The sequence below is a fragment of the Cherax quadricarinatus genome, unplaced genomic scaffold (genome assembly GCF_038502225.1).
Source record: "Cherax quadricarinatus isolate ZL_2023a unplaced genomic scaffold, ASM3850222v1 Contig2789, whole genome shotgun sequence".
NCBI classification, from domain to species: domain Eukaryota; kingdom Metazoa; phylum Arthropoda; class Malacostraca; order Decapoda; family Parastacidae; genus Cherax; species Cherax quadricarinatus.
In genome coordinates, this window is record NW_027197815.1 from 1 (window position 1) to 27,267 (window position 27,267).

Consider the following 27,267-nt stretch of genomic DNA (forward strand, 5'->3'; position numbering starts at 1 on the left):
CAAGCCAGCCAGCCTGCAAGAATACAAGAAACAGCAAGAAAGAAGGAACACTACAGCAGGCCAACTGGTCCATGCAAGGCAGGTCTATGTCACCCCCCCTGGCTTAGACCAATGACCCACCTAGTCAGGGCACATCCACTGAAGGAAGGAGCATGACATCAGACCTAGTAGCACAAGCTAGTCAGGTCCAACTCACACCCACCCACACTCACTCATGTATTTATCTAACCTATTTTTACTTTCATCTTAAAATGGGAGTGTTAATGCGACATGGCATCAGTGAATCCCTGGCGTTTGCCATGCTATCTGCTCTAGCTGGTACACAATTGAACTGATGCTCCCACAAGGTAATAAGTGCTCCCAGATTTTTTTAATACTGCACACACTAAGTGCACAGACCCATTCTTTCATGTCTAAGTGGCTCAAGCCAACTGTGCCAAATTTGAAGAAATGAAAAATAAACCTTGACCTATGTTCGGAGCGCTACGCGTGTAAGCATAGATCTACATTTGGACAGTTTAAGGGTTAATAACAACCCTACCATACACTTTTCCTGGTATACTCAGTAAACTTATTCCCCTATAATTTTTACAATCTCTTTTGTCCCCCTTCCCTTTATATAAAGGAACTATACATGCTCTCTGCCAATCCCTAGGTACCTTCCCCTCTTTCATACATTTATTAAACAAAAATACCAACCTCTCCATCATTATATCCTCCCCTGCTTTTAACATTTCTGTCATGATCCCGTCAGTTCCAGCTGCTTTACCCCCTTTCATTCTACGTAATGCCTCACACACCTCCCCCACACTTACATCCTGCTCTTCTTCACTCGTAGAAGATATTATACCTCCCTGGCCAGTGCATGAAATTACCACCTCTTTTTCTTCATCGACATTTAAAAGTTCCTCAAAATATTCCCACCATCTACCCAATACCTCCAGCTTCCCATCAACTAACTTCCCTACTCTGTTTTTAACTGACAAATCCATTCGTTCCCTAGGCTTTCTTAACTTGTCTCACTCCAAAAAATTTTCTTATTTTCTGCAAAATTTCTTGACAGATGTGCACGTTTTTACAGGTGCAACAAGATATATTGTATCAAATCATCATTTAGTGGTAGCTACAGTGAGAGTAAGGGGTAGAGAATGGGTAATGAGGATCTAAGAATGGATAATGAGGATCTAAGAAATGTTTCCAGCACCAAGCTGAATCCACGTCACAAAGAATTCAGATTGTTCTGGGAAAAAAGGGGTGCCCTACCCAGAACTAAAGAGTGTACCTAATAAAGTGACCACTGAGTATATACAGTAATTCCAGGCTTCTTATCCTATTATCAGTATTTGTAGTCAATGCCTCACAAAAATAATTGAGTAATCTATCATATACTGTACCTTCTGCTACCTTATGTTTCACACTATACATACTTCATTAACAATTCATATTAGTGTACATGTAGTGTAGTCTACCCTATTATAAATATATAATTTCTATCCTTATTCCTATATTTAGGTTAAACAACAATTATACAGGTAACTGAAATAAAGAAATAACTTTTTCTGTTCACTTTAATGGCCACCTTTCACCAAGGCAAGGTGACTAAAAACCAAAAAAAAATCAACATCATTCATTTAATTGTTGTCTTGTCAGAAGAGTACTGACAAAATTCATATTACTCTCCAACTGCAATGTTCCCACTCCTCCTCCTCCAGAGTGCAGGCACTGTCCACCCACATCTAGTGGGTGGTAAAAGCATCTGTACATATCTGGTAGTGTCATCAATACAAAGACCTCGCCCACTGCATTGTGCACATCAATGTAATGGTTTTTTTATTAAACGAACATCACATCACCCCATTCATTAGTCTGTCACACTTAGGCTTCACTGTATTATAAATATACTATACAGTGGACCCCCGGTTAACGATATTTTTTCACTCCAGAAGTATGTTCAGGCGCCAGTACTGACCGAATTTGCTCCCATAAGAAATATTGTGAAGTAGATTAGTCCATTTCAGACCCCCAAACATACACGTACAAACGCACTTACATAAATACACTTACATAATTGGTCACATGCGAAGGTAATCGTTATGCGGGGGTCCACTGTATGTACTCTTTTTTTTTCTTTTCAACAAACCAGTCATATCCCACCAAGGCAGGGTGGCCCAAAAAGAAAAACGAAAGTTTTTCTTTTTAAATTTAGTAATTTGTAAAGGAGAAGGGGTTACTAGCCCCTTGCTCCCAGCATTTTAGTCACCTTTTACAACACGCATGGCTTACGGAGGAAGAATTCTGTTCCACTTCCCCGTGGAGATATTATTATTATTATCACACTGGCCGATTCCCACCAAGGCAGGGTGGCCCGAAAAAGAAAAACTTTCACCATCATTCACTCCATCACTGTCTTGCCAGAAGGGTGCTTTACACTACAGTTTTTAAACTGCAACATTAACACCCCTCCTTCAGAGTGCAGGCACTGTACTTCCCATCTCCAGGACTCAAGTCCGGCCTGCCGGTTTCCCTGAATCCCTTCATAAATGTTACTTTGCTCACACTCCAACAGCACGTCAAGTATTAAAAACCATTTGTCTCCATTCACTCCTATCAAACACGCTCACGCATGCCTGCTGGAAGTCCAAGCCCCTCGCACACAAAACCTCCTTTACCCCCTCCCTCCAACCCTTCCTAGGCCGACCCCTACCCCGCCTTCCTTCCACTACAGACTGATACACTCTTGAAGTCATTCTGTTTCGCTCCATTCTCTCTACATGTCCGAACCACCTCAACAACCCTTCCTCAGCCCTCTGGACAACAGTTTTGGTAATCCCGCACCTCCTCCTAACTTCCAAACTACGAATTCTCTGCATTATATTCACACCACACATTGCCCTCAGACATGACATCTCCACTGCCTCCAGCCTTCTCCTCGCTGCAACATTCATCACCCACGCTTCACACCCATATAAGAGCGTTGGTAAAACTATACTCTCATACATTCCCCTCTTTGCCTCCAAGGACAAAGTTCTTTGTCTCCACAGACTCCTAAGTGCACCACTCACTCTTTTTCCCTCATCAATTCTATGATTCACCTCATCTTTCATAGACCCATCCGCTGACACGTCCACTCCCAAATATCTGAATACGTTCACCTCCTCCATACTCTCTCCCTCCAATCTGATATTCAATCTTTCATCACCTAATCTTTTTGTTATCCTCATAACCTTACTCTTTCCTGTATTCACCTTTAATTTTCTTCTTTTGCACACCCTACCAAATTCATCCACCAATCTCTGCAACTTCTCTTCAGAATCTCCCAAGAGCACAGTGTCATCAGCAAAGAGCAGCTGTGACAACTCCCACTTTGTGTGTGATTCTTTATCTTTTAACTCCACGCCTCTTGCCAAGACCCTCGCATTTACTTCTCTTACAACCCCATCTATAAATATATTAAACAACCACGGTGACATCACACATCCTTGTCTAAGGCCTACTTTTACTGGGAAAAAATTTCCCTCTTTCCTACATACTCTAACTTGAGCCTCACTATCCTCGTAAAAACTCTTCACTGCTTTCAGTAACCTACCTCCTACACCATACACTTGCAACATCTGCCACATTGCCCCCCTATCCACCCTGTCATACGCCTTTTCCAAATCCATAAATGCCACAAAGACCTCTTTAGCCTTATCTAAATACTGTTCACTTATATGTTTCACTGTAAACACCTGGTCCACACACCCCCTACCTTTCCTAAAGCCTCCTTGTTCATCTGCTATCCTATTCTCCGTCTTACTCTTAATTCTTTCAATTATAACTCTACCATACACTTTACCAGGTACACTCAACAGACTTATCCCCCTATAATTTTTGCACTCTCTTTTATCCCCTTTGCCTTTATACAAAGGAACTATGCATGCTCTCTGCCAATCCCTAGGTACCTTACCCTCTTCCATACATTTATTAAATAATTGCACCAACCACTCCAAAACTATATCCCCACCTGCTTTTAACATTTCTATCTTTATCCCATCAATCCCGGCTGCCTTACCCCCTTTCATTTTACCTACTGCCTCACGAACTTCCCCCACACTCACAACTGGCTCTTCCTCACTCCTACAAGATGTTATTCCTCCTTGCCCTATACACGAAATCACAGCTTCCCTATCTTCATCAACATTTAACAATTCCTCAAAATATTCCCTCCATCTTCCCAATACCTCTAACTCTCCATTTAATAACTCTCCTCTCCTATTTTTAACTGACAAATCCATTTGTTCTCTAGGCTTTCTTAACTTGTTAATCTCACTCCAAAACTTTTTCTTATTTTCAACAAAATTTGTTGATAACATCTCACCCACTCTCTCATTTGCTCTCTTTTTACATTGCTTCACCACTCTCTTAACCTCTCTCTTTTTCTCCATATACTCTTCCCTCCTTGCATCACTTCTACTTTGTAAAAACTTCTCATATGCTAACTTTTTCTCCCTTACTACTCTCTTTACATCATCATTCCACCAATCGCTCCTCTTCCCTCCTGCACCCACTTTCCTGTAACCACAAACTTCTGCTGAACACTCTAACACTACATTTTTAAACCTACCCCATACCTCTTCGACCCCATTGCCTATGCTCTCATTAGCCCATCTATCCTCCAATAGCTGTTTATATCTTACCCTAACTGCCTCCTCTTTTAGTTTATAAACCTTCACCTCTCTCTTCCCTGATGCTTCTATTCTCCTTGTATCCCATCTACCTTTTACTCTCAGTGTAGCTACAACTAGAAAGTGATCTGATATATCTGTGGCCCCTCTATAAACATGTACATCCTGAAGTCTACTCAACAGTCTTTTATCTACCAATACATAATCCAACAAACTACTGTCATTTCGCCCTACATCATATCGTGTATACTTATTTATCCTCTTTTTCTTAAAATATGTATTACCTATAACTAAACCCCTTTCTATACAAAGTTCAATCAAAGGGCTCCCATTATCATTTACACCTGGCACCCCAAACTTACCTACCACACCCTCTCTAAAAGTTTCTCCTACTTTAGCATTCAGGTCCCCTACCACAATTACTCTCTCACTTGGTTCAAAGGCTCCTATACATTCACTTAACATCTCCCAAAATCTCTCTCTCTCCTCTGCATTCCTCTCTTCTCCAGGTGCATACACGCTTATTATGACCCACTTCTCGCATCCAACCTTTACTTTAATCCACATAATTCTTGAATTTACACATTCATATTCTCTTTTCTCCTTCCATAACTGATCATTTAACATTACTGCTACCCCTTCCTTTGCTCTAACTCTCTCAGATACTCCAGATTTAATCCCATTTATTTCCCCCCACTGAAACTCTCCTACCCCCTTCAGCTTTGTTTCGCTTAGAGCCAGGACATCCAACTTCTTTTCATTCATAACATCAGCAATCATCTGTTTCTTGTCATCCGCACTACATCCACGCACATTTAAGCATCCCAGTTTTATAAAGTTTTTCTTCTTCTCTTTTTTAGTAAATGTATACAGGAGAAGGGGTTACTAGCCCATTGCTCCCGGCATTTTAGTCGCCTCATACGACACGCATGGCTTACGGAGGAAAGATTCTTTTCCACTTCCCCATGGACAATAGAAGAAATAAAAAAGAACAAGAGCTATTTAGAAAAAGGAGAAAAACCTAGATGTATGTATATATATATATGCATGTGCGTGTCTGTGAAGTGTGACCAAAGTGTAAGTAGGAGTAGCAAGATATCCCTGTTATCTAGCGTGTTTATGAGACAGAAAAAGAAACCAGCAATCCTACCATCATGCAAAACAGTTACAGGTTTTTGTTTCACAGTCATCTGGCAGGACGGTAGTACTTCCCTGGGTGGTTGCTGTCTACCAACCTACTACCTATATACCTATATATATATATATATACCTATATATATATACCTATATATATATACCTATATATATATATATATATATATATCTTCTTTTCTTTCAACACAACGGCCTTATCCCACCGAGGCAGGGTGGCACAAAAGGAAAAATTTTAAATTTAGTAATATATACAGGAGAAGGGGTTACTAGCCCCTTGCTCCCGGCATTTTAGTCGCCTCTTACGACACGCATGGCTTACGGAGGAAGAATTCTGTTCCACTTCCCCATGGAGATAAGAGGAAATAGACAAGAACAAGAACTAGAATGAAAATAGAAGAAAACCCAGAGGGGTGTGTATATATATGCTTAAACATGTATGTGTAGTGTGACCTAAGTGTAAGTAGAAGTAGCAAGACGTACCTGAAATCTTGCATGTTTATGAGACAGAAAAAGACACCAGCAATCCTACCATTATGTAAAACAATTACAGGTTTTCGTTTTACACTCACTTCGCAGGACGGTAGTACCTCCCTGGGTGGTTGCTGTCTACCAACCTACTACCTATGTGTGAGTGAGGTGAAAGTGTTGAATGATGATGAAAGTATTTTCTTTTTGGGGATTTTCTTTCTTTTTGGGTCACCCTGCCTCGGTGGGAGACGGCCAACTTGTTAAAAAAAAAAAAAATCTGAGGTTCACAGATTTATTCTCTTTTTTTTTTTTTTTTTTTTAAAGAAAGGTTGTCTCACACTGCGGTAGGATGACCCAAAACAGGACACACATTCACCATCATTTAATCATATAGTTGTCATGCCACCATAAGTGTACAGACATCACAATTCAAATAACCCTCTGAAACACTACACAGACAATATGTACTACATATTCCAATGAAGTTTATTACATACCTCTCCAGTTGCTGTAATATTCTTCCAGAGTGCTGGGTTACTGTTGCCAATAGTAGTTTCCAGAGTGACAAGACCAGTAGACAATATATGAAAGTCATCTCCTGAAAACAATATACCAGGATATGATGAAAATGCAACTGTGTGGCCAGGATTCATATCTTCAGGTCCTGATGATCCAGTGCGGCGAAAAGGAAAAATGTACTTTTTCTGAATTCTCAACATGGATTGGTACCTGTAAGAATCCATAGTGTTAGGAAATTAAAAAACAGTTAGTAATGCTTTGAGTATTCATAAGTAAGTATACTTCTTAACAGAATTACCAGTAAAAATGATGTAACTGTGGCATACTTTTACCAATAAAAGTAATCTTAACTGTGGCATATCCAGAAATTAAAATTCCTGTGTGTTGGCAAAATTAGGAAAATAAAACAATTCTTTTTCTTACAGATTGTTTCCTCCTATCTTAAGACAAAATTTTCGCATTGAGTTTTTCTATGTAATTCAGATTTCTTAACACAGAGCCATTTTGTATTATGTCTTTGGAAATTTGATTTCTGTGTGTGTGTTAGGACTGTTATAGTAAAACCTCAATGTAACAGACCCCTGTGTAATGCATTTTGGGAATAAAAGAACAAAATATGTGGCTAGACAAATATTTGATGAAAGAGACTAAGTCCACTCCATAGATATTTTGTCCATTAGCTGTAGTATGTGTCCAGTAGGCTTCCCACTCCATGGACCATTACTTGTTATCAGCAGTGTGTGCCCAGTAGACTCTACACAACAAACCATGTCTGCAGCACCAGACCTCTCGATACAACAGATTTTCATTTCAATGGACACCGTCTTACCCCTATTACTCTTTTAGTATTTCAGCCATGTATCTGAAGTCTCCCAGTACAGCATAAGTTTCATTACTGCATTCGTATGATCTTTAAAGTGATATTCAATTCTCTATTTCATATTACTCGCATTTTTCACAGTTAAGAGCTTAACTCTTAAGGCCCACATAGCACCTTGTCAAAGGAGGCACTCAGATTTGATACAAGGAAAGGGAGGGTCAAAAGGCTTTCATCAATAGTGCAGGGATTATTACTTTAAGATCTCTTTCTCGGTTCAAATTTTAGAGGTTCATTTCAAATTTTCAGTTCTGAATCAAACCTTCACAAGTTCCTAGGGTGTGTATAAAATTTGTTTGAAATAACTTATTTATGTATTTTGAAAGTAAAGAACTTATCTATGATTTATACAACTTACATACTGCCCCAGTCCTGTAGCTTATCTATGTTTTTATATAATTTTTTGAAATCTTGAAAATGTTTCAGCTTTCTCAGTAATATCACTTTGCCCGCAAACATCAACATGTGCAGGTTAATCTCCACTGGCAGGCATATGCAGACTGGGTTCTAGAAATAAACTGTTGGAAATTTCCCTTATTACTTATTTCCTGCACTTAGAATCTATGCCTTCAATCTGTCATGTATTGTACTCCTTCATTTTTCAACTGATTTTTAAATTTATAAGTTAGTTTGTTGTGCAGTTTGTGGCTATTTTCAGGAAGTATAGGGTTACCAAAGTTATTATTCAGAGGGCTGAGGAAGAGTTGTGGAAGTGACTTCAACATTTAGAGAGGATGAAGCAAAATAGGATGACTAAGAGGGTGCATACATCTGAAATGGAGGGAAGGAGGAGAAGAGGTCATCCTAGGAAAGGTTAGAGGGAGAGGGGTAAAGCAGGTTTTGTGTACAAGGGGCTTGGAGACTAAAGGCATGTGTGAGCATGAGAGACAAGACTGAGTGGAGGCAAGTTGTTTTTATGATTTGACATACAGTTGGACTTTTAGCAAAGTAGCATTTATGAAGGGATTCAGGAAAATTGGTTACCCAGACTTGAGGCCTGGAAGTGGGAAATGTTGTGCCTTCACTCTGAAGGAGTGGGGATCCTGTGATCTGGAGGGTCCTGTGGCATGGTGGGCAACACTCTAGCCTCACACATTGAGTGTCTGTAGTTCAATCCCAAGCCAGATGGAAACACTGGGCACGTTTCCTTACACCTGCTGTCCCTGTTCACCTGGCAGTAAATAGGAACCTGGGTGTCAGCCAACTGTTGTGGGTTGCGTCCTGGGAGACAAGACTAAAGGACCCCTCCTAGAAATAAGACAGACAGTCCTCGATGACACTGACTTTCTTGGGTTATCCTGGGTGGCTAACTCTCCAGATTAGAAATTCAAACAAATCTTATCTGAACTGTAATGTTGGCATGCATCTGGCAATGGCAAGACAATGACAGAATGAATGATGATAAAGTGTTTATTCTTTTGCAGTTCACCCTATCTTGGCGGGAGATCACTGTCGGCCCTATAATGTTACGGCTTTGAAGCCAGCAAATAACAAAAAGGCACAATACCGTGGCTGGAACAATATACAAATAACCTGCACATAAGAGAGAGGAGCTTATGAGGAAGTTTCAGTCCGACTTGGACCATTTACAAAGTCACATGTGTCACTTTTTAAATGGTCCAAGACGGGATCTTAGGCCCTTAACTCCGTCATTAAGTGAGGAGAGGCTGTATTTTTGTAAGGTTTTTATGGCTGTACTCTCGTACAGACTAAAAGTAGCTTGAAGTGAGCTCAAAATAGAGGAAATATTTGATTATTGATGCTCAAGAGTAAAGAAACCCCATCACGTGTCCAATACCTGTCAACTGAAGGGTCTGATATGCTTTCACAAATGCGCTGATATTATTCATACCATTTTTACAATAATGCAGTATTGTGAATAACAGTTAATCTTCTACTTTTTGTGTGAATAAAAATTCAAAGTAGAAAGCAAGCATAATATAAGAGGGGCCTGAAGATGAGCCTAATAAACAGAGAAAATGTTATTATTATGCTAGGAGTGTTTGCACTGTTTATTCTGGACCCTATTTTGAAATTGGCCTTTCTTGAATTTTATATGAAATTAGCCAAATTACAGTAGGGCCCCACTTATATGGCAGGTTAGGTTCCAGGCTACTGCCGGAAAGCAGAATGCCATTTTTTCCCACTTACAAATGCACATAAATGCCAGATAACAAGTTTACACTAACATATATTACGTTAGCAATAGAACTAGGCAATAAAGATAATAAAAAGTAAAATACACACAGAGTACACTCATTTCTTACCTTAAAAAATTTGTAGTCTTAATGTAGGGTGAGAGGTGTGTTTTATATGTAGGAAGTCAGGTTTGGGATGTATGGTAGCCAGCCAAGTGAGCCCGCCCCACCCATACGTAATATACTATGACATCTAATTAACCCTTTGAGGGTTTTCGTCGTACTAGTACGTCTTACGCGTAGGGGTTTTTGATGTACTAGTACTCATAAATTCTAGCGGCCTCAAATCTAGTGGGAGAAAGCTGGTAGGCCTTCATATGAAAGAATGGGTCTATGTGGTCAGTGTGCACAGTCTAAAAAAAATCCTGCAGAGCACAGTGCATAATGAGAAAAAAAAAACTTTGACCATTTTTTTTTAATAAATCAGCGACTTTGCAGTGTATTTTCGTATGGTATTTATTGTTGTATTCTAGTTTTCTTGGTCTCATTTTATAGAATGGAAGACATATTACTGAAATTGAGATGATTTTGACTGGTTTTACAATGAAAGGTGCCTTGAAATTGAGCTCAAAGTAGCAGAAATGTTCGATTTTTACCAAACTTCAAAAGTAAACAAATCGTGCCAAGCGTGCCATACACGTCAACTGGTGAGTCTAATATTCTTTCACAAGTGCACCAATAATATTTATACCATTTTTTACACTAATGCAGTAGTCTGCATAACAGTAAATCTTATATTTTTTGTGAGAATAAAAATTCAATGTGGAAAGCAAAAGAATATAAGAGGGGCCTTGAGACGTGACTAATGACTAGAGGAAATGTCATTTTAGTGCCAGGAATGTCTTTCTTGTTTATTCTGGACCCTATTCGGAAATTGGCATCTTTTGAAATTTGTGTGAAATTGGCAAAATTGCTAAATTCTGACCACTGTACTGGATAGTTGAATTTATAAATGGGTGGTTTCTTGCACCCATTCGATAGAAAAAATGGAGTTCTAGCGAAATATTCATGTTTTTTGTCGACTAGTACAGTGAAATTGGCCGAAAATGGGGCTCAAAGTGGGCAAAATCGCCGATGCGTAAACATCGCCGAGACCGCTAACTTTGCGAGAGCATAATTCCGTAAGTTTTCTATCAAATTTCAAACTTTTGGTGTCGTTACGATCGGGAAAAGATTCTCTATCTTTTCATAAGAGAAAATAATTTTTTTTTTTTTAAATTTGGCCGACCCTGAGAACGAGTTTCGGAGAGGGCCTGTCGACCCTCAAAGGGTTAAAGCGACCCAGAGCGATAAAATACATATACAGAACATTCATTAATTACCTTAAAATATGTGTAGTCTTAATGTAGGGTGGGAGGTGAGTTTTATTTGTAGGAAGTCAGGTTTTGGAAATATGGGTAGTCTGCAGGGGCAGCCCCCCCCCCCCAACCACATGAAATGTAAACAAACCAGGCGAACACGTCTGGCTTTCGTCACTTTACACTGTGTACAAGTTGTCTCCACATTGATACAGTATAATCAATAAAGAGAAACACTCCCATTTTCATGCAATGCCATTTTTAGAAGAAATGATGCCCTGACTGAAGGCATACAAAAGGAATAATTTTCTAATATATTTTTTTTTTCAACAAGTCGGCCGTCTCCCACCGAGGCAGGGTGATCCAAAAAGAAGGAAAATCACCAAAAAGAAAATACTTTCATCATCATTCAACACTTTCACCTCAATCACACATAATCACTGTTTTTGCAAAGGTGCTCAGAATACAACAGTTTAGAAGCATATACGTAATAAAGATACACAACATATCCCTCCAAACTGCCAATATCCCAAACCCCTCCACTGTACTTCCCATTTCCAGGACTCAAGTCCAGCTATGTACAAATAACCAGTTTCCCTGATTCCCTTCACTAAGTATTACCCTGCTCACACTCCAACAGCTCGTCAGGTTCCAAATACCATTCGTCTCCATTCATTCCTATCTAATACGCTCATGCACGCTTGCTGGAAGTCTAAGCCCCTCACCCACAAAACCTCCTTTACCTGCCCCCCACCTTTTTAAGGGGAAGAGTATATGGCGAAAAAGAGAGAGGTTAAGAGAGTGGTGAAGCAATGTAAAAAGAGAGCAAATGAGAGAGTGAGGAAGATGTTATCAACAAATTTTGTTGAAAATAAGAAAAAGTTTTGGAGTGAGATTAACAAGTTAAGAAAGCCTAGAGAACAAATGGATTTGTCAGTTAAAAATAGGAGAGGAGAGTTATTAAATGGAGAGTTAGAGGTATTGGGAAGATGGAGGGAATATTTTGAGGAATTGTTAAATGTTGATGAAGATAGGGAAGCTGTGATTTCGTGTATAGGACAAGGAGGAATAACATCTTGTAGGAGTGAGGAAGAGCCAGTTGTGAGTGTGGGGGAAGTTCGTGAGGCAGTAGGTAAAATGAAAGGGGGTAAGGCAGCCGGGATTGATGGGATAAAGATAGAAATGTTAAAAGCAGGTGGGGATATAGTTTTGGAGTGGTTGGTGCATTATTTAATAAATGTATGGAAGAGGGTAAGGTACCTAGGGATTGGCAGAGAGCATGCATAGTTCCTTTGTATAAAGGCAAAGGGGATAAAAGAGAGTGCAAAAATTATAGGGGGATAAGTCTGCTGAGTATACCTGGTAAAGTGTATGGTAGAGTTATTATTGAAAGAATTAAAAGTAAGACGGAGAATAGGATAGCAGATGAACAAGGAGGCTTTAGGAAAGGTAGGGGGTGTGTGGACCAGGTGTTTACAGTGAAACATATAAGTGAACAGTATTTAGATAAGGCTAAAGAGGTCTTTGTGGCATTTATGGATTTGGAAAAGGCGTATGACAGGGTGGATAGGGGGGCAATGTGGCAGATGTTGCAAGTGTATGGTGTAGGAGGTAGGTTACTGAAAGCAGTGAAGAGTTTTTACGAGGATAGTGAGGCTCAAGTTAGAGTATGTAGGAAAGAGGGAAATTTTTTCCCAGTAAAAGTAGGCCTTAGACAAGGATGTGTGATGTCACCGTGGTTGTTTAATATATTTATAGATGGGGTTGTAAGAGAAGTAAATGCGAGGGTCTTGGCAAGAGGTGTGGAGTTAAAAGATAAAGAATCACACACAAAGTGGGAGTTGTCACAGCTGCTCTTTGCTGATGACACTGTGCTCTTGGGAGATTCTGAAGAGAAGTTGCAGAGATTGGTGGATGAATTTGGTAGGGTGTGCAAAAGAAGAAAATTAAAGGTGAATACAGGAAAGAGTAAGGTTATGAGGATAACAAAAAGATTAGGTGATGAAAGATTGAATATCAGATTGGAGGGAGAGAGTATGGAGGAGGTGAATGTATTCAGATATTTGGGAGTGGACGTGTCAGCGGATGGGTCTATGAAAGATGAGGTGAATCATAGAATTGATGAGGGGAAAAGAGTGAGTGGTGCACTTAGGAGTCTGTGGAGACAAAGAACTTTGTCCTTGGAGGCAAAGAGGGGAATGTATGAGAGTATAGTTTTACCAACGCTCTTATATGGGTGTGAAGCATGGGTGATGAATGTTGCAGCGAGGAGAAGGCTGGAGGCAGTGGAGATGTCATGTCTGAGGGCAATGTGTGGTGTGAATATAATGCAGAGAATTCGTAGTTTGGAAGTTAGGAGGAGGTGCGGGATTACCAAAACTGTTGTCCAGAGGGCTGAGGAAGGGTTGTTGAGGTGGTTCGGACATGTAGAGAGAATGGAGCGAAACAGAATGACTTCAAGAGTGTATCAGTCTGTAGTGGAAGGAAGGCGGGGTAGGGGTCGGCCTAGGAAAGGTTGGAGAGAGGGGGTAAAGGAGGTTTTGTGTGCGAGGGGCTTGGACTTCCAGCAGGCATGCGTGAGCGTGTTTGATAGGAGTGAATGGAGACAAATGGTTTTTAATACTTGACGTGCTGTTGGAGTGTGAGCAAAGTAACATTTATGAAGGGGTTCAGGGAAACCGGCAGGTCGGACTTGAGTCCTGGAGATGGGAAGTACAGTGCCTGCACTCTGAAGGAGGGGTGTTAATGTTGCAGTTTAAAAACTGTAGTGTAAAGCACCCTTCTGGCAAGACAGTGATGGAGTGAATGATGGTGAAAGTTTTTCTTTTTCGGGCCACCCTGCCTTGGTGGGAATCGGCCAGTGTGATAATAAAAAAAAAAGAATCAAATTCAAAATGGGAATTGACACAGTTACTTTTTGCTGATGATACTGTGCTTATGGGAGATTCTAAAGAAAAATTGCAAAGGTTTGTGGATGAGTTTGGGAATGTGTGTAAAGGTAGAAAGTTGAAAGTGAACACAGAAAAGAGTAAGGTGATGAGGGTATCAAATGATTTAGATAAAGAAAAATTGGATATCAAATTGGGGAGGAGGAGTATGGAAGAAGTGAATGTTTTCAGATACTTGGGAGTTGACGTGTCGGCGGATATATTTATGAAGGCTGAGGTTAATACACAAATAACCCGCACATAAAAGAGAGAAGCTTACGACGACGTTTCGGTCCGACTTGGACCATTGACAAAGTCACACTAACAGAGGTGGAGCAGGACGGCTATATATAGGCAGGAAGAGGTGGAGGTAGTAGTAGTAGTAGTAGTACAAGAATTGTATATAATACCGACAAGATGAAATTAAGACACATGCACAACACCCGGGCATCCCCATCGTAGACGTTTCGCCATCCAGCCAGCCACTGGATGGCGAAACGTCCACAACAAAGACAACCAGACGCCACACATGTGTCTTAATTTCATCAGTAGTAGTAGGAGTAGTCGGAGAAGAAGCTGTAGGAGTAGTGGTAGTGGTAGAAGTGGGAAATAAGGATGACGAGCCAGTCAAAAACAAAGGAAGGGGAGCACTGCAAGAGAGCTAGATGCCCACAGAGGGAGAGCAAGCGCACAGAGGTGCGTGAAAGGGGAAGTGGTGAAATAAAATAAATGAAGAAGGAACAGAAACACGAGACAGGAGAGAGAAAGACAACCCAGAGGAGAAAAGGAAAGAGGAAAGGGGAAGAGGAAGAAGAAAAAGAAAGAAAAAATGAGGATTCAGGTTAAGTCACGGGTGTTCTGAAGTTTGGAGCATTTTACAATGTAGTGGGAGAGGAAGGCATCTACAGAGACGAAGCCAGGGCTAAGGTTCATACAAGGAAAGTTGTGTATTAGAGAGGATTCAACTTGACGGCGACTGTTCGAGTTGGAAGTAGGGAAGACAGTTTTAGCAGAAGACCAGTCAATAGGATGGCTATGATCTCTGACGTGACAGAAAAGAGCATTGTTAGTGTCGGCAAGCCTAACACTATTTTTGTGCTCCCTAAGTCTGTCAGAAAGAGATCGACCAGTTTCTCCGAAGTATTGAAGAGGACAGGAGGAGCAAGAAATAGAGTTAATCATAGGTTAATCATAGAATTGATGAGGGAAAAAAGGTGAGTGGTGCATTGAGGTATATGTGGAGTCAAAAAACATTATCTATGGAGGCAAAGAAGGGAATGTATGAAAGTATAGTAGTACCAACACTCTTATACGGGTGTGAAGCTTGGGTGGTAAATGCAGCAGCGAGATGGTTGGAGGCAGTGGAGATGTCCTGTTTAAGGGCAATGTGTGGTGTAAAATTATGCAGAAAATTCGGAGAGTGGAAATTAGGAAAAGGTGTATTAGTCAGTATTAGTCAGAGGGCAGAAGAGGGGTTGTTGAGGTGGTTTGGTCATTTAGAGAGAATGGATCAAAGTAGAATGACATGGAAAGCATATAAATCTAAAGGGGAAGGAAGGCGGGGTAGGGGTCATCCTCGAAAGGGTTGGAGAGAGGGGGTAAAGGAGGTTTTGTGGGCGAGGGGCTTGGACTTCCAGCAAGCGTGCGTGAACCTGTTAGATAGGAGTGAATGGAGACGAATGGTACTTGGGACGTGATGATGTGTTGGAGTGTGAGCAGGGTAATATTTAGTGAAGGGATTCAGGGAAACCTGTTATTTTCATATAGTTGGACTTGAGTCCTGGAAATGGGAAGTACAATGCCTGCACTTGAAAGGAGGGGTTTGGGATATTGGCAGTTTGGAGGGATATGTTGTGTATCTTTATATGTATATGCTTCTAAACTGTTGTACAGTGGACCCTCGACCAGCGATGGCATCGATTAACGATAAATCTGACTAGCGATACATTTTATCGCAAAAATTTTGCCTCGATTAGCGCTAAAAAACTCGACCAACACTATTCGTTCCGTCTGAGACGCGTCCACTTCTGGCCAGTGTTTACAAGCCAGCCAGCCACCGCGGTCGCTTCCAAGCATACAATCGGAACATTTCATATTATCACAGCCTTTTTAGTGATTGCACCTGCAAAATAAGTCACCATGGGCCCCAAGAAAGCTTCTAGTGCCAACCCTACAGCAAAAAGGGTGAGAATTACTATGGATATGAAGAAAGAGATCATTGCTAAGTATGAAAGTGGAGTGCATGTCTCCGAGCTGGCCAGGCTGTACACAAAACCCCAATCAACCATCGCTACTATTGTGGCCAAGAAAACGGCAATCAAGGAAGCTGTTCTTGCCAAAGGTGCAACTATGTTTTCGAAACTGAGATCGCAAGTGATAGAAGATGTTGAGAGACTGTTATTGGTATGGATAAACGAAAAACAGATAGCAGGAGATAGCATCTCTCAAGCGATCATATGTGAAAAGGCTAGGAAGTTGCATGACGATTTAATTAGAAAAATGCCAGCAACTAGTGGTGATGTGAGTGAATTTAAGGCCAGCAAAGGTTGGTTTGAGAGATTTAAGAATCGTAGTGGCATACATAGTGTGATAAGGCATGGTGAGGCTGCCAGTTTGGACCAAAAAGCAGCTGAAAAATATGTGCAGGAATTAAAGGAGTACGTAGACAGTGAAGGACTGAAACCTGAACAAGTGTTTAATGGTGACACTGACAATGTTGTGAAACACTGGTTAGGAATGTCATAAAGGAACGGGAGGTACAGGCCTCTATGGGCAGATATGTTGTGCGACAGAGGTCCAGTGACTCTCAAGCTGGTCCTAGTGGCATTAAAAGAAGAAGGGAAGTAACCCCGAAAAAGGACTTGCCACCTCAAGTCCTAATGGAAGGGGATTCCCCTTCTAAACACTAAGACCATCAACACACTCCCCTCTTCCCATCCCATCAATCATCACCAGATCTTCAATAAAGGTAAGTGTCATGTAACTGTGCATGTCTTCTTCAGTTTGTGTGTATTAAAATTAATATTTCATGCGTTAAAATTTTTTTTTTTTCAATACTTTTGGGTGTCTTGCATGGATTAATTTGATTTCCATTATTTCTTATGGGGAAAATTAACTTGACTAACGATTATTCTGACTAACGATGAGCTCTCAGGAACGGATTAATAGCGTTAGTCGAGGGTCCACTGTATTCTGAGCACCTCTGCAAAAACAGTGATAATGTGTGAGTGTGGTTAAAGTGTTGAATGATGATGAAAGTATTTTCTTTTTGGGGATTTTCTTTCTTTTTTGGGTCACCCTGCCTCGGTGGGAGACGGCCGACTTGTTGAAGAAAAAAAAAAAAAAAAAAAAAAAAAAATGATTATTATTAAATAATATAGAGAGGTGCTCACGGAGAATGTAAACACACTGGGTGACGTGTGCTGTATTTGAAAGACCGCTCGCTGTATAGAAAGTTTTTGTCAAAATTTGAAATCGCTGTATTGGCGGAACGCCATAAAGCAGGGCCCTACTATACCAATTTCTGATCACTTTATTGGGTAGTTGAAATAGATAAATGGGCAGTTTCTTGTACTCAGTTGATAAAACAAAAGTAGTTCTAGTGAAATAGCTATGAATATAGTAGACTGGAACAATGGAATTGGTCCAAAATAGGGCTTAAAGTGGGTGAAATCACCAATGCATAAATACTGCTGAGACCACTACACAAGAGTGTAACTTCATAAGTTTTCCATCAAATTTCGTACTTTTGATTTCATTACAATCGGGGAAAAATTCTCTATCATTTCATAGGCAACTTTTTTTTTAAATTCTTCGATACTGAGAGCAAGTTTGCGACCAGGGGTTGCGACAGTGAAAGGGTTAAAAAAATTTAATAACAGTTTTCCCCAGTTACACAACCCCTTTCTAGTGAGCTTTCAAAACTGACTGGCTGCATACACAACAAAGCATTAGAATCATTCCTTAAAAGATAGTGAAAATAATGCAGACTGGATTCTCTTTCAGACTTACGTGTTCCAAGTAACATGTGAAACATAGAGGTCAGTGTTGCCTGGAAGAAGCTTAATGAGCGCTGAGCAATGACCATCTCCACGAAACTGTCCACTCTTCACCCAATCTTCAAAGTTAATATTATGAATGCTTGGGTCAAGGGCTGCTTCCAGATCCTCCAGATCACCCATTAAATTTAGCCATCTGAAAGCAAACAAATGTACAGTAATTTTCATACTTAGGGTAATGGTCATGCTATTGAACCTTTTCACCACTGTATGTTGTATCAATCACTGGCCTTTTAGATTATATCCTAGATGAAGTGGAATGTAAATTAACATCATTAAATACCAAATGAGAAAATAAACAATCCCTGTGGTAAGCAATTTACTTAAAACCTATAAATCATATACTGAGTTCACAAGTCCTCACTGAATTTATAAGTACATTATTAAATCTCACTTAATGTTATACCTACTGACTGCTTGTAAATTCTCATGCTTTGATTTCAACACACCAATTCTACCACTCCATAAAATGCAGGTCATTTCAATTTCAGTGTAATTTACTTGTAATTGACCAATTGTTCATTTGCAACCTATTTCATTGTACTTATGACTGTAATGAACTACCCAAGCTGTACTGACTTAAATTATATACTAGGTCTAGATACGAGTAGTATGTAAGCTTTATGATTAGTTTGCCTGAAATGCACTTGCATAATTAGTGGCTTTCTTCTGAGCCTTACATTATATCATATTATATATGTATGACATTACGATCAAATTCAAAATACTATAATAATTTTGAGTGTATAAATAGTGTAACTTGTAAGCCTCTTAATAAATAAATAATCTGAATTTGAACAAGAGTGTTAGAAGAGTTAACTCTCATCATGCCGGAGTAATTACATGAACATGGTGAGGCAGAGAAGAATACACTGTATACCAACAGTAGGAAGAAGAATGGTTTTGAAATAGTTACCATACACATTTTAGGGATTTGAAATATAAGGGAAGAGGAGAACCAACGGCAACAGTAAAAGTTAAGAATATTATTTACCATGAAATCAGTTCATACATAACATTTATAATCTTAATCTCAGCCTGTTTCTGTATATGACTGCCTCTCCCAGTACCTTATCAAATGTTCTAATTTTCAGAAGATTTGACTTACCATAATCAGACCTGTGCCATCTCATCTCCCACTACACTGACCTTACTACTGGCTTCAACCTATTCCTCTTCACTTGCAAATTTAGTCCAGGATAAACTGAAGCCTCATCTACTTTTTATTCCCAATTTGTGGCTTATGATGAACAAGTAAATACAGTATACTGACTTACAAAATTGAATCAGGATCCATGGGGTTCTCAGCTGTCTTATTATATCCCATTGAGAGACCATTCATCTGTGTCAGGATCAAATCAACCTGTAATTCATAGATAAATTAATACCCAAAACTTCAGTACCATATCATTAGTGAACTCCCAATTTAACAGACTAATAGGAGAGGGAGAGTTTTCATTAAAGTCATTTGTCTGAGTCTGAATAATGAAATTGTTTTTCCACGAATGTAAAAATGACAATTGTGGATTTAATGGACACAGTTCATTACTTCCAAAAACAACTTACTGAGGAGAATACAACAATAAATGACAATCCTGGATTAAACTGGCTTTGACCTTTAACCCTTTGACTGTTTCGGTAGTATATACGTATATGTTCTTATGAGCCATCATTTTTGACGTAAATATACTCATAAATTCTAGCGGCTTCAAATCAAGCAGGAGAAAGCTGGTAGGCCCACATGTGAGAGAATGGGTCTGTGTGGTCAGTGTGCACCATATAAAAAAAATCCTGCAGCAAGCAGTACACGAGGAAAAAAAAAATCCGACCGTTTTTTTTAATTAAAACGCCGAATTTGTAGTACAGTGGACCCCCGAGTTTCGTGATTAATCCGTTCCAGAGAGCCTGCCGAAAGTCGAAATTCACGAAACTCGAAACCATTTTCCCCATAAGAAATAATGGAAATAAAATTAATCCGTTCCAGACACCCAAAAGTATTAAAATAAATTTTTTTTTTTTCAAATTAAATAAAGATTTATATACTGAAATCAATGAGAAATCAAGTACATGCATATAAAAAATAATAATAACATTACACTTACCTTTACTGAAGACTTCTGGGTGGATGGAAGATGGGAGGAGGGGATAGGAGGAAGGTGTACACTATTGTTTGGAAGGAGAATCTCCTTCCATTAGGACTTTAGGTAGCAAGTCCTTATCTGGGGTTACTTCCCTTCTTCTTTTAATGCCACTGGGAACAACTTGAGAGTCACTGGACCCCTGTCGCACAAAATATCTGTCCAGAGAGGTCTTTTTCTGGCGTTTCTTTAAGATTTTCCTGAAGTGGGACACAACACTGTCATTGTACATGTTGCAGATATGGCTTGTTTCAGCTTGGTCAGGGTGATACTTTTCAACAAAACTTTGCAACTCATTCCACTTGGCACAAATCTCCTTAATCTTTGAAGAAGGCACCTCATCCACTCCCTCTTCCTCCTCCTCTGAAGCAAGTTCCTCGGCTGTGGTCTGATGCTGTTCCAGTTGAAGCTCTTGCAGTTCGTCAGTGGTTAGCTCTTCCCTGTGGTCCTCCACCAACTCTTCCACATCCCCGTCACTCACCTCCAACCCCATGGACTTGCCCAATGCCACAACACCTTCCACAACAGGCAGAGGGTCGGCAGGGACAGGGTCTGCCTCAAACCCTTCAAAATCCCTCTGGATCGTGTTCCTCACTTTATTTACCAAAGGGCTTGCACTAGCTTTCCTTGGGTCCATGATGACTTATTTAGCAGTTGCAAGCACAAAAAACAATGGATTATTATGAAATGTATTGTATGAACCCGCGGGGTGATGGTCACGTGTTGGTAAACAATGGCACACTGAGCGTGAATGGCGTGGGAGACTGGCTTGGTGTGCGCGGTGATGGGCGGACGGGTACCAGATGGTCGCCGAAACACGAGTCTTCATGAAACTCGAGGCCAAATTTTTCCAAAAAAAACTCGCCGAAGGTTGAATTTCACGAAAGTCGAGGCTGCCGAAACTCGGGGGTCCACTGTATACTGTACTTACATTGTGCCAAACTGGGCAGCTCTTCTTGTTCAGTGCAATCATAGATTTCATCCACAGCATATTCTCATTGAGGAATTTGCGCATGTTATCACAAAACTTCTTCGATTTCCATTCACAAATGCCTTCCAATGTATTCCTGATAATGATTTAAAGCTATTGATTAATTACAATAAATAATACATTCAAAGCCATGTAAATAAGAATGCAATCTGTATAAACAGTATATGGTAAGAAATGGTCAGCAGAGAAAAAGAAAATTACTGGGAGACCGATATGGGCCAGGATAATTAGCTTCCAACATTAGCCAGTGCTCTTGTTCAATATGGCACCTAAACAAATTATGTAAAAACAGAAATGTGCAAAACAATAGTGAACTATAAAAATATTATGGGATCATATGTTGTTGAAAACTCTGTGCACCTTCACTGATAGTCAATCTGCATCTACATACATAATCTACTTGCATAGGTGAAAAAATTTACATACAGTGGTCCCTGGAGTTATGATGGTCTTGAACTGAAATAATTTTGAGCTATGATATACCCTCACAAAAAAAATTAGTTTTGAGTTGCATTGAAAAATTTAAGACATGATGGGCATATGATGGTCAGATTGAGTGGGTGTGTTTAAGCCAAGAAACAAGACTAGGTGAGTGGGAGGGAAGGGGAGGGTAGTAAGTGGCAGTGAGAAAGGTAGGTAGAGAAGGGCAGAAGACTGTATGTGTACCAGAGGTGGGTGGCAGAAGAATTTAACCAAGTGTAAATATTATATGTTAAGTCTCCAATTCTTTATCAATTTGCCTGCCCTGCCCTGCCCTGCTCTGCCCTGGTCTGCTCTGCCTGCCAAGACCTGGACTGGTGTCTGCCTGCCTAACCCTATCCTGCCTTGCTTGCTCTGGCCTGTCCTGCCCTGCTTGCTCTGGCCTGTCCTGCTTTGCTTGCTCTGGCCTGTCCTGCCCTGCTTGCTCTGGCCTGTCCTGCAATGCTTGCCTGCCCTGGCATACTCTTTCTTACCCTACCAACATGCCTTGGCCTGCCCTATCTGCTGTATCTATCAGTCCTGACTGTCCTGGGCTGTCCTGCCAGTTCTGACCTGCCCTGCCCTGGACAGCTATGGGCTGTCCTGCCCTGGGCTGTCCTGCCCTGGGCTGTCCTGCACTGGGCTGTCCTGCACTGGGCTGTTCTGCACTGGGCTGTCCTGCCTTGTCCTGCCAGTTCTGACCTGCCCTGCCTCCTCTATCCTGTCCTGCCTGCCCTGCCCTATCCTTCCACTTTGCCTAGGTATAAGCTTATGAAAGATAGGCTTACTTTGCTGTTGGGTGCCACTGCCTCTGGAGATTTCAAGCTGAAGCCTACCACTCAGAAAAATGCAGGAGTGTTTATATAAGAAAAAGTATCCAAGGGCAGGTTGGGTGTGTTCTGGCATTGCAATAAGGCCTTGGTGACAAGACAACTCTTTAGTTAATGGGCCTAAGAAGTGTTTTGTCTGCCAGTCAAGAACTACCTGCAGATCAAGCTTCCTCTAGTGGAACTGTTACAGTTGGATAATGCAGTAAGACATGATCTAGAACTTGCTCAATCTCTGGAAGCAGAATTTACTCTTGTTACAGTTAGATTCCTCCCACCCAACATAAACAACTCTTCAAGTCCAAGGTACAATAAAAGTTGCACCTCTTGGGTCTTGGACTGAATTACCATAAAATTATGTATTTTAAGATTTGAGTTACAATAATTTTAAGGTATGAGACGTCTTCTGGAACGGATTAATATCGCAACTCAAGGGACCACTGTACTGTACCTTAAGTAAGATTAATTCATCTAGCTTAAATTTTGTACACACTACTGTATACCTTAAAATATTACTGAAACACATTTTTTTACAGTGCCACACAAAAAAGACTATTTATTCTTGTTAATAAACTTTTACCTATATGATTTGTAAATCAAATCATGAGTAGCTGCTCCTTCAGCAAAGCCTGCAGCAAAGGCTTGAACAGCATCAGGGAACACAGGATTCGTTTCTAACTCAAGGTAACTCCATCTGAAAAATATTTTGCATTGTACAGCACTCTTTCTTTGGTTCAGCAAGAATACCATTACATACAGCACAACGATAGTAAACAGTGCAGTATTAACTAAAACTTTAACACAGTATTGTAGCATCATATCACATGATCACAGCTGATGAAGCCAGGTGATATACTACAATGCTACTGCAAGCAAGTAATTGATAAGATAATATATTTGAATCACTACTAAATAATTAAAACATTTTATGCTAGTTAAAATGGATTTTTTTTTTTTAAATGCATAAGCCGTTTCCCACCGAGGGAGGGTAACTCAAAAAGAAAAGACTTTCATCATCATTCAACACTTTCACCCTCATTTATACACAATCACTGTCTTTGCAGAAGCACTCGGATACAACAGTTTAGACGTCCCTCCAAACTGCCAATATCCTCAACCCCTTCTTTAAAGTGCAGGCATTGTACTTCCCATTTCCAGGACTCAAGTCTGGCTAACTGGTTTCCCTGAATCCCTTCACAAAGTGTTACCCTGCTCACACTCCAACAGCTCAATGGGATCTCAATGCTGAAGTGGGTAAAATGTTGCAAAGGTAGTAGGAAAATCTGGGATGCCAGGGGTAAATGAAAATGGGGAGCCTTTAACTGAACTATGTGTAGAAAGAGGTTTGGTAATAAGTAATACATATTTCATGAAAAAGAGGATAAATAAGTATACAAGATGTGATATAACATATAATGAAAGTAGTTTGTTAGATTACGTATCGGTGAATAAAAGAATGATGGGTAGGCTTCAGGATGTACATGTTTATAGAGGGGCAACGGATATATCAGATCATTATCTAGTTGTAGCTACAGTTAGAGTATGAGGTAGAGATGACAAAGAGAAAATGGCAACAGTAAGAGAGAGGTGAAAGTTTATATACTATGGGAGGAGGAAGTTAGGGTGAGATATAAGCAACTTTGACAGAAAAGTGGGCTAGTGCAAGTATAGGTAGTAGAGGAGGTTGAAGAGGGATGAGTTTTAAAAATGCAGTATTAGAATGTGGGGAAGAAGTTTGTGGCTATAGGAGGGTGGGTGCAGGAGGAAAGAGGAGCAATTGGTGGAATGATGAGGTAAAGGGTGTGATAAAAGAGAAAAAAGGTATATTATGAGACATTTCTACAAAGCCGAAGTGATATAAGAAGGGCAGAGTATATGAAGAATAAAAGAAAGGTGAAGAGAGTGGTGAGAGAGTATAAAAGGAGAGAAAATGAAAAGAGTGGGAGAGGCATTATCAAGAAATTTTACTGACAATAAGAAAATTTTTTGGAGATAAACAATGGATTTGTCAGATAAAAACAGAGTAGGGGAGTTAAGTTAGTAGTTGGGGAGCTAGAGGTATAGGGTAGATGGCGGGAATATTTTGAGGAACTTTTAAATCTCAATGAAGAAAAGCAGGTGGCAATTTCATGCACTGGCCAGGGAGGTATAGCATCTTTCAGGAGAGAAGAAGTGCAGGATGTGAATGTGGGGAAGGTGCATGAGGCATTATGTAGAATGAAAGGGGGGTAAAGCAGCTGGAACTGATGGGATCATGACAGAAATGTTAAAAGCAGGGGGAGATATAATGTTGGAGTGGTTTGTATTTTTTGTTTAATAAATGTAAGAGAGAGAGAGGAAGGAACCTATTGGTAGAGAGCATGTATAATTCCTTTATATAAAGGGAAGGGGGATAAAAGCAATTGTAAAAATTATATGGGAATAAGTTTACTGAGTATACCAGGTAAAGTGTATGGGTAGGGTTATTACTGAAAGAATTTGGGGCAGAAAGCAGGACTGCAGGTGAGCAAGGAGGCTTTAGAATGAGTAGGGGATGTGTAGATCAGGTGATTACACTGAAGCATATATGTGAACAGCATTTAGATAAAGGTAGGGAAGTTTTCACTGCATTTTTGGATTTAGAAAAGGCATATGATACAGTGGATAGGGGATCAATGTAGCAGATGTTGCAAGTGTATGGAATAGGTAATAACTTACTTAATGCTGTAAAGAGTTTTTATGAGGATGGTGAGGCTCAAGTTAGGGTGTGTAGAAGTGAAGGAGATTATTTCTCAGTAAAAGCAGGTCTTAGACAGAGATGTGTAATGTCACCATGGTTGTCTAACATATTTATAGATGGGGTTGTATAAGAAGTAAATGCTAGGGTGTTGGGAGGGGGGTGGCATTAAATTATGGGGAATCAAATACAAAATGGGAGTTGACACAGTTACTTTTTCCTGATGATACTGTGCTTATGGGAGATTCTAAAGAAAAGTTGCAAAGGTTAGTGAATGAGTTTGGGAGGGTATATAAAGGTAGAAAATTGAAAGTGAATATAGATAAGAGTAAGGTGATGAGGGAATCAAACGATTTAGATAAAGAAAAGAAAAACTGGATATCACATTAGAGGGAGGGAGTATGAAAGAAGTGAATGTTTTCAGATACTTGGGAGTTGACTTGTCAGCAGATGGATTTATGAAGGATTAGGTAAACCAAAGAATTGATGAAAAAAAAAAAAAAAGGCGAGTGGTGCGTTGAGGTATCTGTGGAGACAAAGAACGTTATCCATGGAGGCAAAGAAGGGAATGTAGAAGAGTATAGTGGTACCAGTGGTATAGTGTGAAGCATGGGTTGTAAATGCTGCAGTGAGGAGGTGGCTGGAGGCAGTGGAGATGTCATGTCTAAGGGGAATGTGTGGTGTAAATATTATGCAGAGAATTCACAGTGTGGAAATTAGGAGGAGGTGTGGAGTTACTAAAAGTACTAGTAAGAGGGCTAAGAGAGGCTGTTGAAATGGTTCGGTCATTTAGAGAGAATGGAACAAAGTAGAATGACTTGGAGAGCATATACATCTATTTGGGAAGGAAGGCAGGGTAGGGGTTGTCCCCAAAAAAGGTTGGAGAGAGGGGGGTACAGGAGGTTTTATGGGTGAGGGGCTTGGACTTACAGCAAGCATGCATGAATGTGTCACATAGGAGTGAATGGCAATGAAAGGTTTTTGGGACCTGATGAGCTATAAAATAGATATACAGTATATGCAATTAATATATTTACTGTGGCTATATTTCAATCACCCAGTAATGATCGGTAATGGTCTCTACAGTCAAAGTATTTCCAACCTCACCAACTGACATCATAGGCTAGACCACTACTGTGCCTGTCATCCTCAAATTGTATTTCCAAGAACTGACATCCAACTCAAGTTTCATGATACATCTCTTAACCCTTTCAGGGTCGGCAGGCCCTCTGAGAGACTTGTTCTCAGGGTCGCCCAAATTTAAAAAAAAATCTTATGAAAAGATAGAGCTTTTCCCGATCATAATGACACCAAAAGTATGAAATTTGATAGAAAACTTACGGAATTATGCTCTCATGAATTTAGTGGTCTTGATGATGTTTACGCATCGGCGATTTTGCCCACTTCGAGCCCTATTTTCAGCCAATTCCAGTGTACTTGTCAACAAAAATCATAACTATTTCGCTAGAACTCCTTTTTTTCTATCGAATGAGTACAAGAAACCACCCATTTACCGATTTCAACTATCCAATACAGTGGTCAGAATTTAGCAATTTTGCCAATTTCACACAAATTTCAAAGATGCCAATTTCCGAATAGGGTCCAGAATAAACAAGACATTCCCAGCACTAAAATAACATTTCCTCTGTTCATTAGTCACATCCCCACACCCTTCTTACATTCTTTTGCTTTCCACTTTGAATTTTTATTCTCACAAAAAATAGATGATTTACTGTTATGCAGACTACTGCATTAGTGTAGAAATGGTATAAATAATATCAGCGCACTTGTGAAAGAATATTAGACTCACTAGTTGACGTGTATTGGACGCTTAGCATGATTTGTTTACTTTTGAACTTTGGTAAAAATCGAACATTTCTGCTACTTTGAGCTCAATTTCAAGGTACTTTTCATTGTAAAACCAGTCAAAATCATCTCAATTTCTGTAATATGTGTTCCATTCTATAAAATG

The 27,267-nt window shown here is 40.0% G+C and overlaps 1 protein-coding gene across 4 annotated transcripts in view; it reads right to left on the bottom strand.

The window, feature by feature from the left end:
* Positions 1-6,784: 6,784 nt before the first annotated feature.
* Positions 6,785-27,267, bottom strand: part of LOC128687424 (putative phospholipase B-like 2) — a gene marked incomplete at its 3' end in the record, with an annotated part of 36,090 nt that continues 15,607 nt past the window's right edge. For all 4 annotated transcript variants that reach the window (XM_070081458.1, XM_070081460.1, XM_070081459.1 and 1 more), the window contains 5 exon segments: positions 6,785-7,016; positions 18,118-18,300; positions 19,442-19,527; positions 21,234-21,369; positions 23,160-23,273. In XM_070081458.1, the coding sequence (XP_069937559.1) occupies positions 6,785-7,016; positions 18,118-18,300; positions 19,442-19,527; positions 21,234-21,369; positions 23,160-23,273 (751 nt within the window).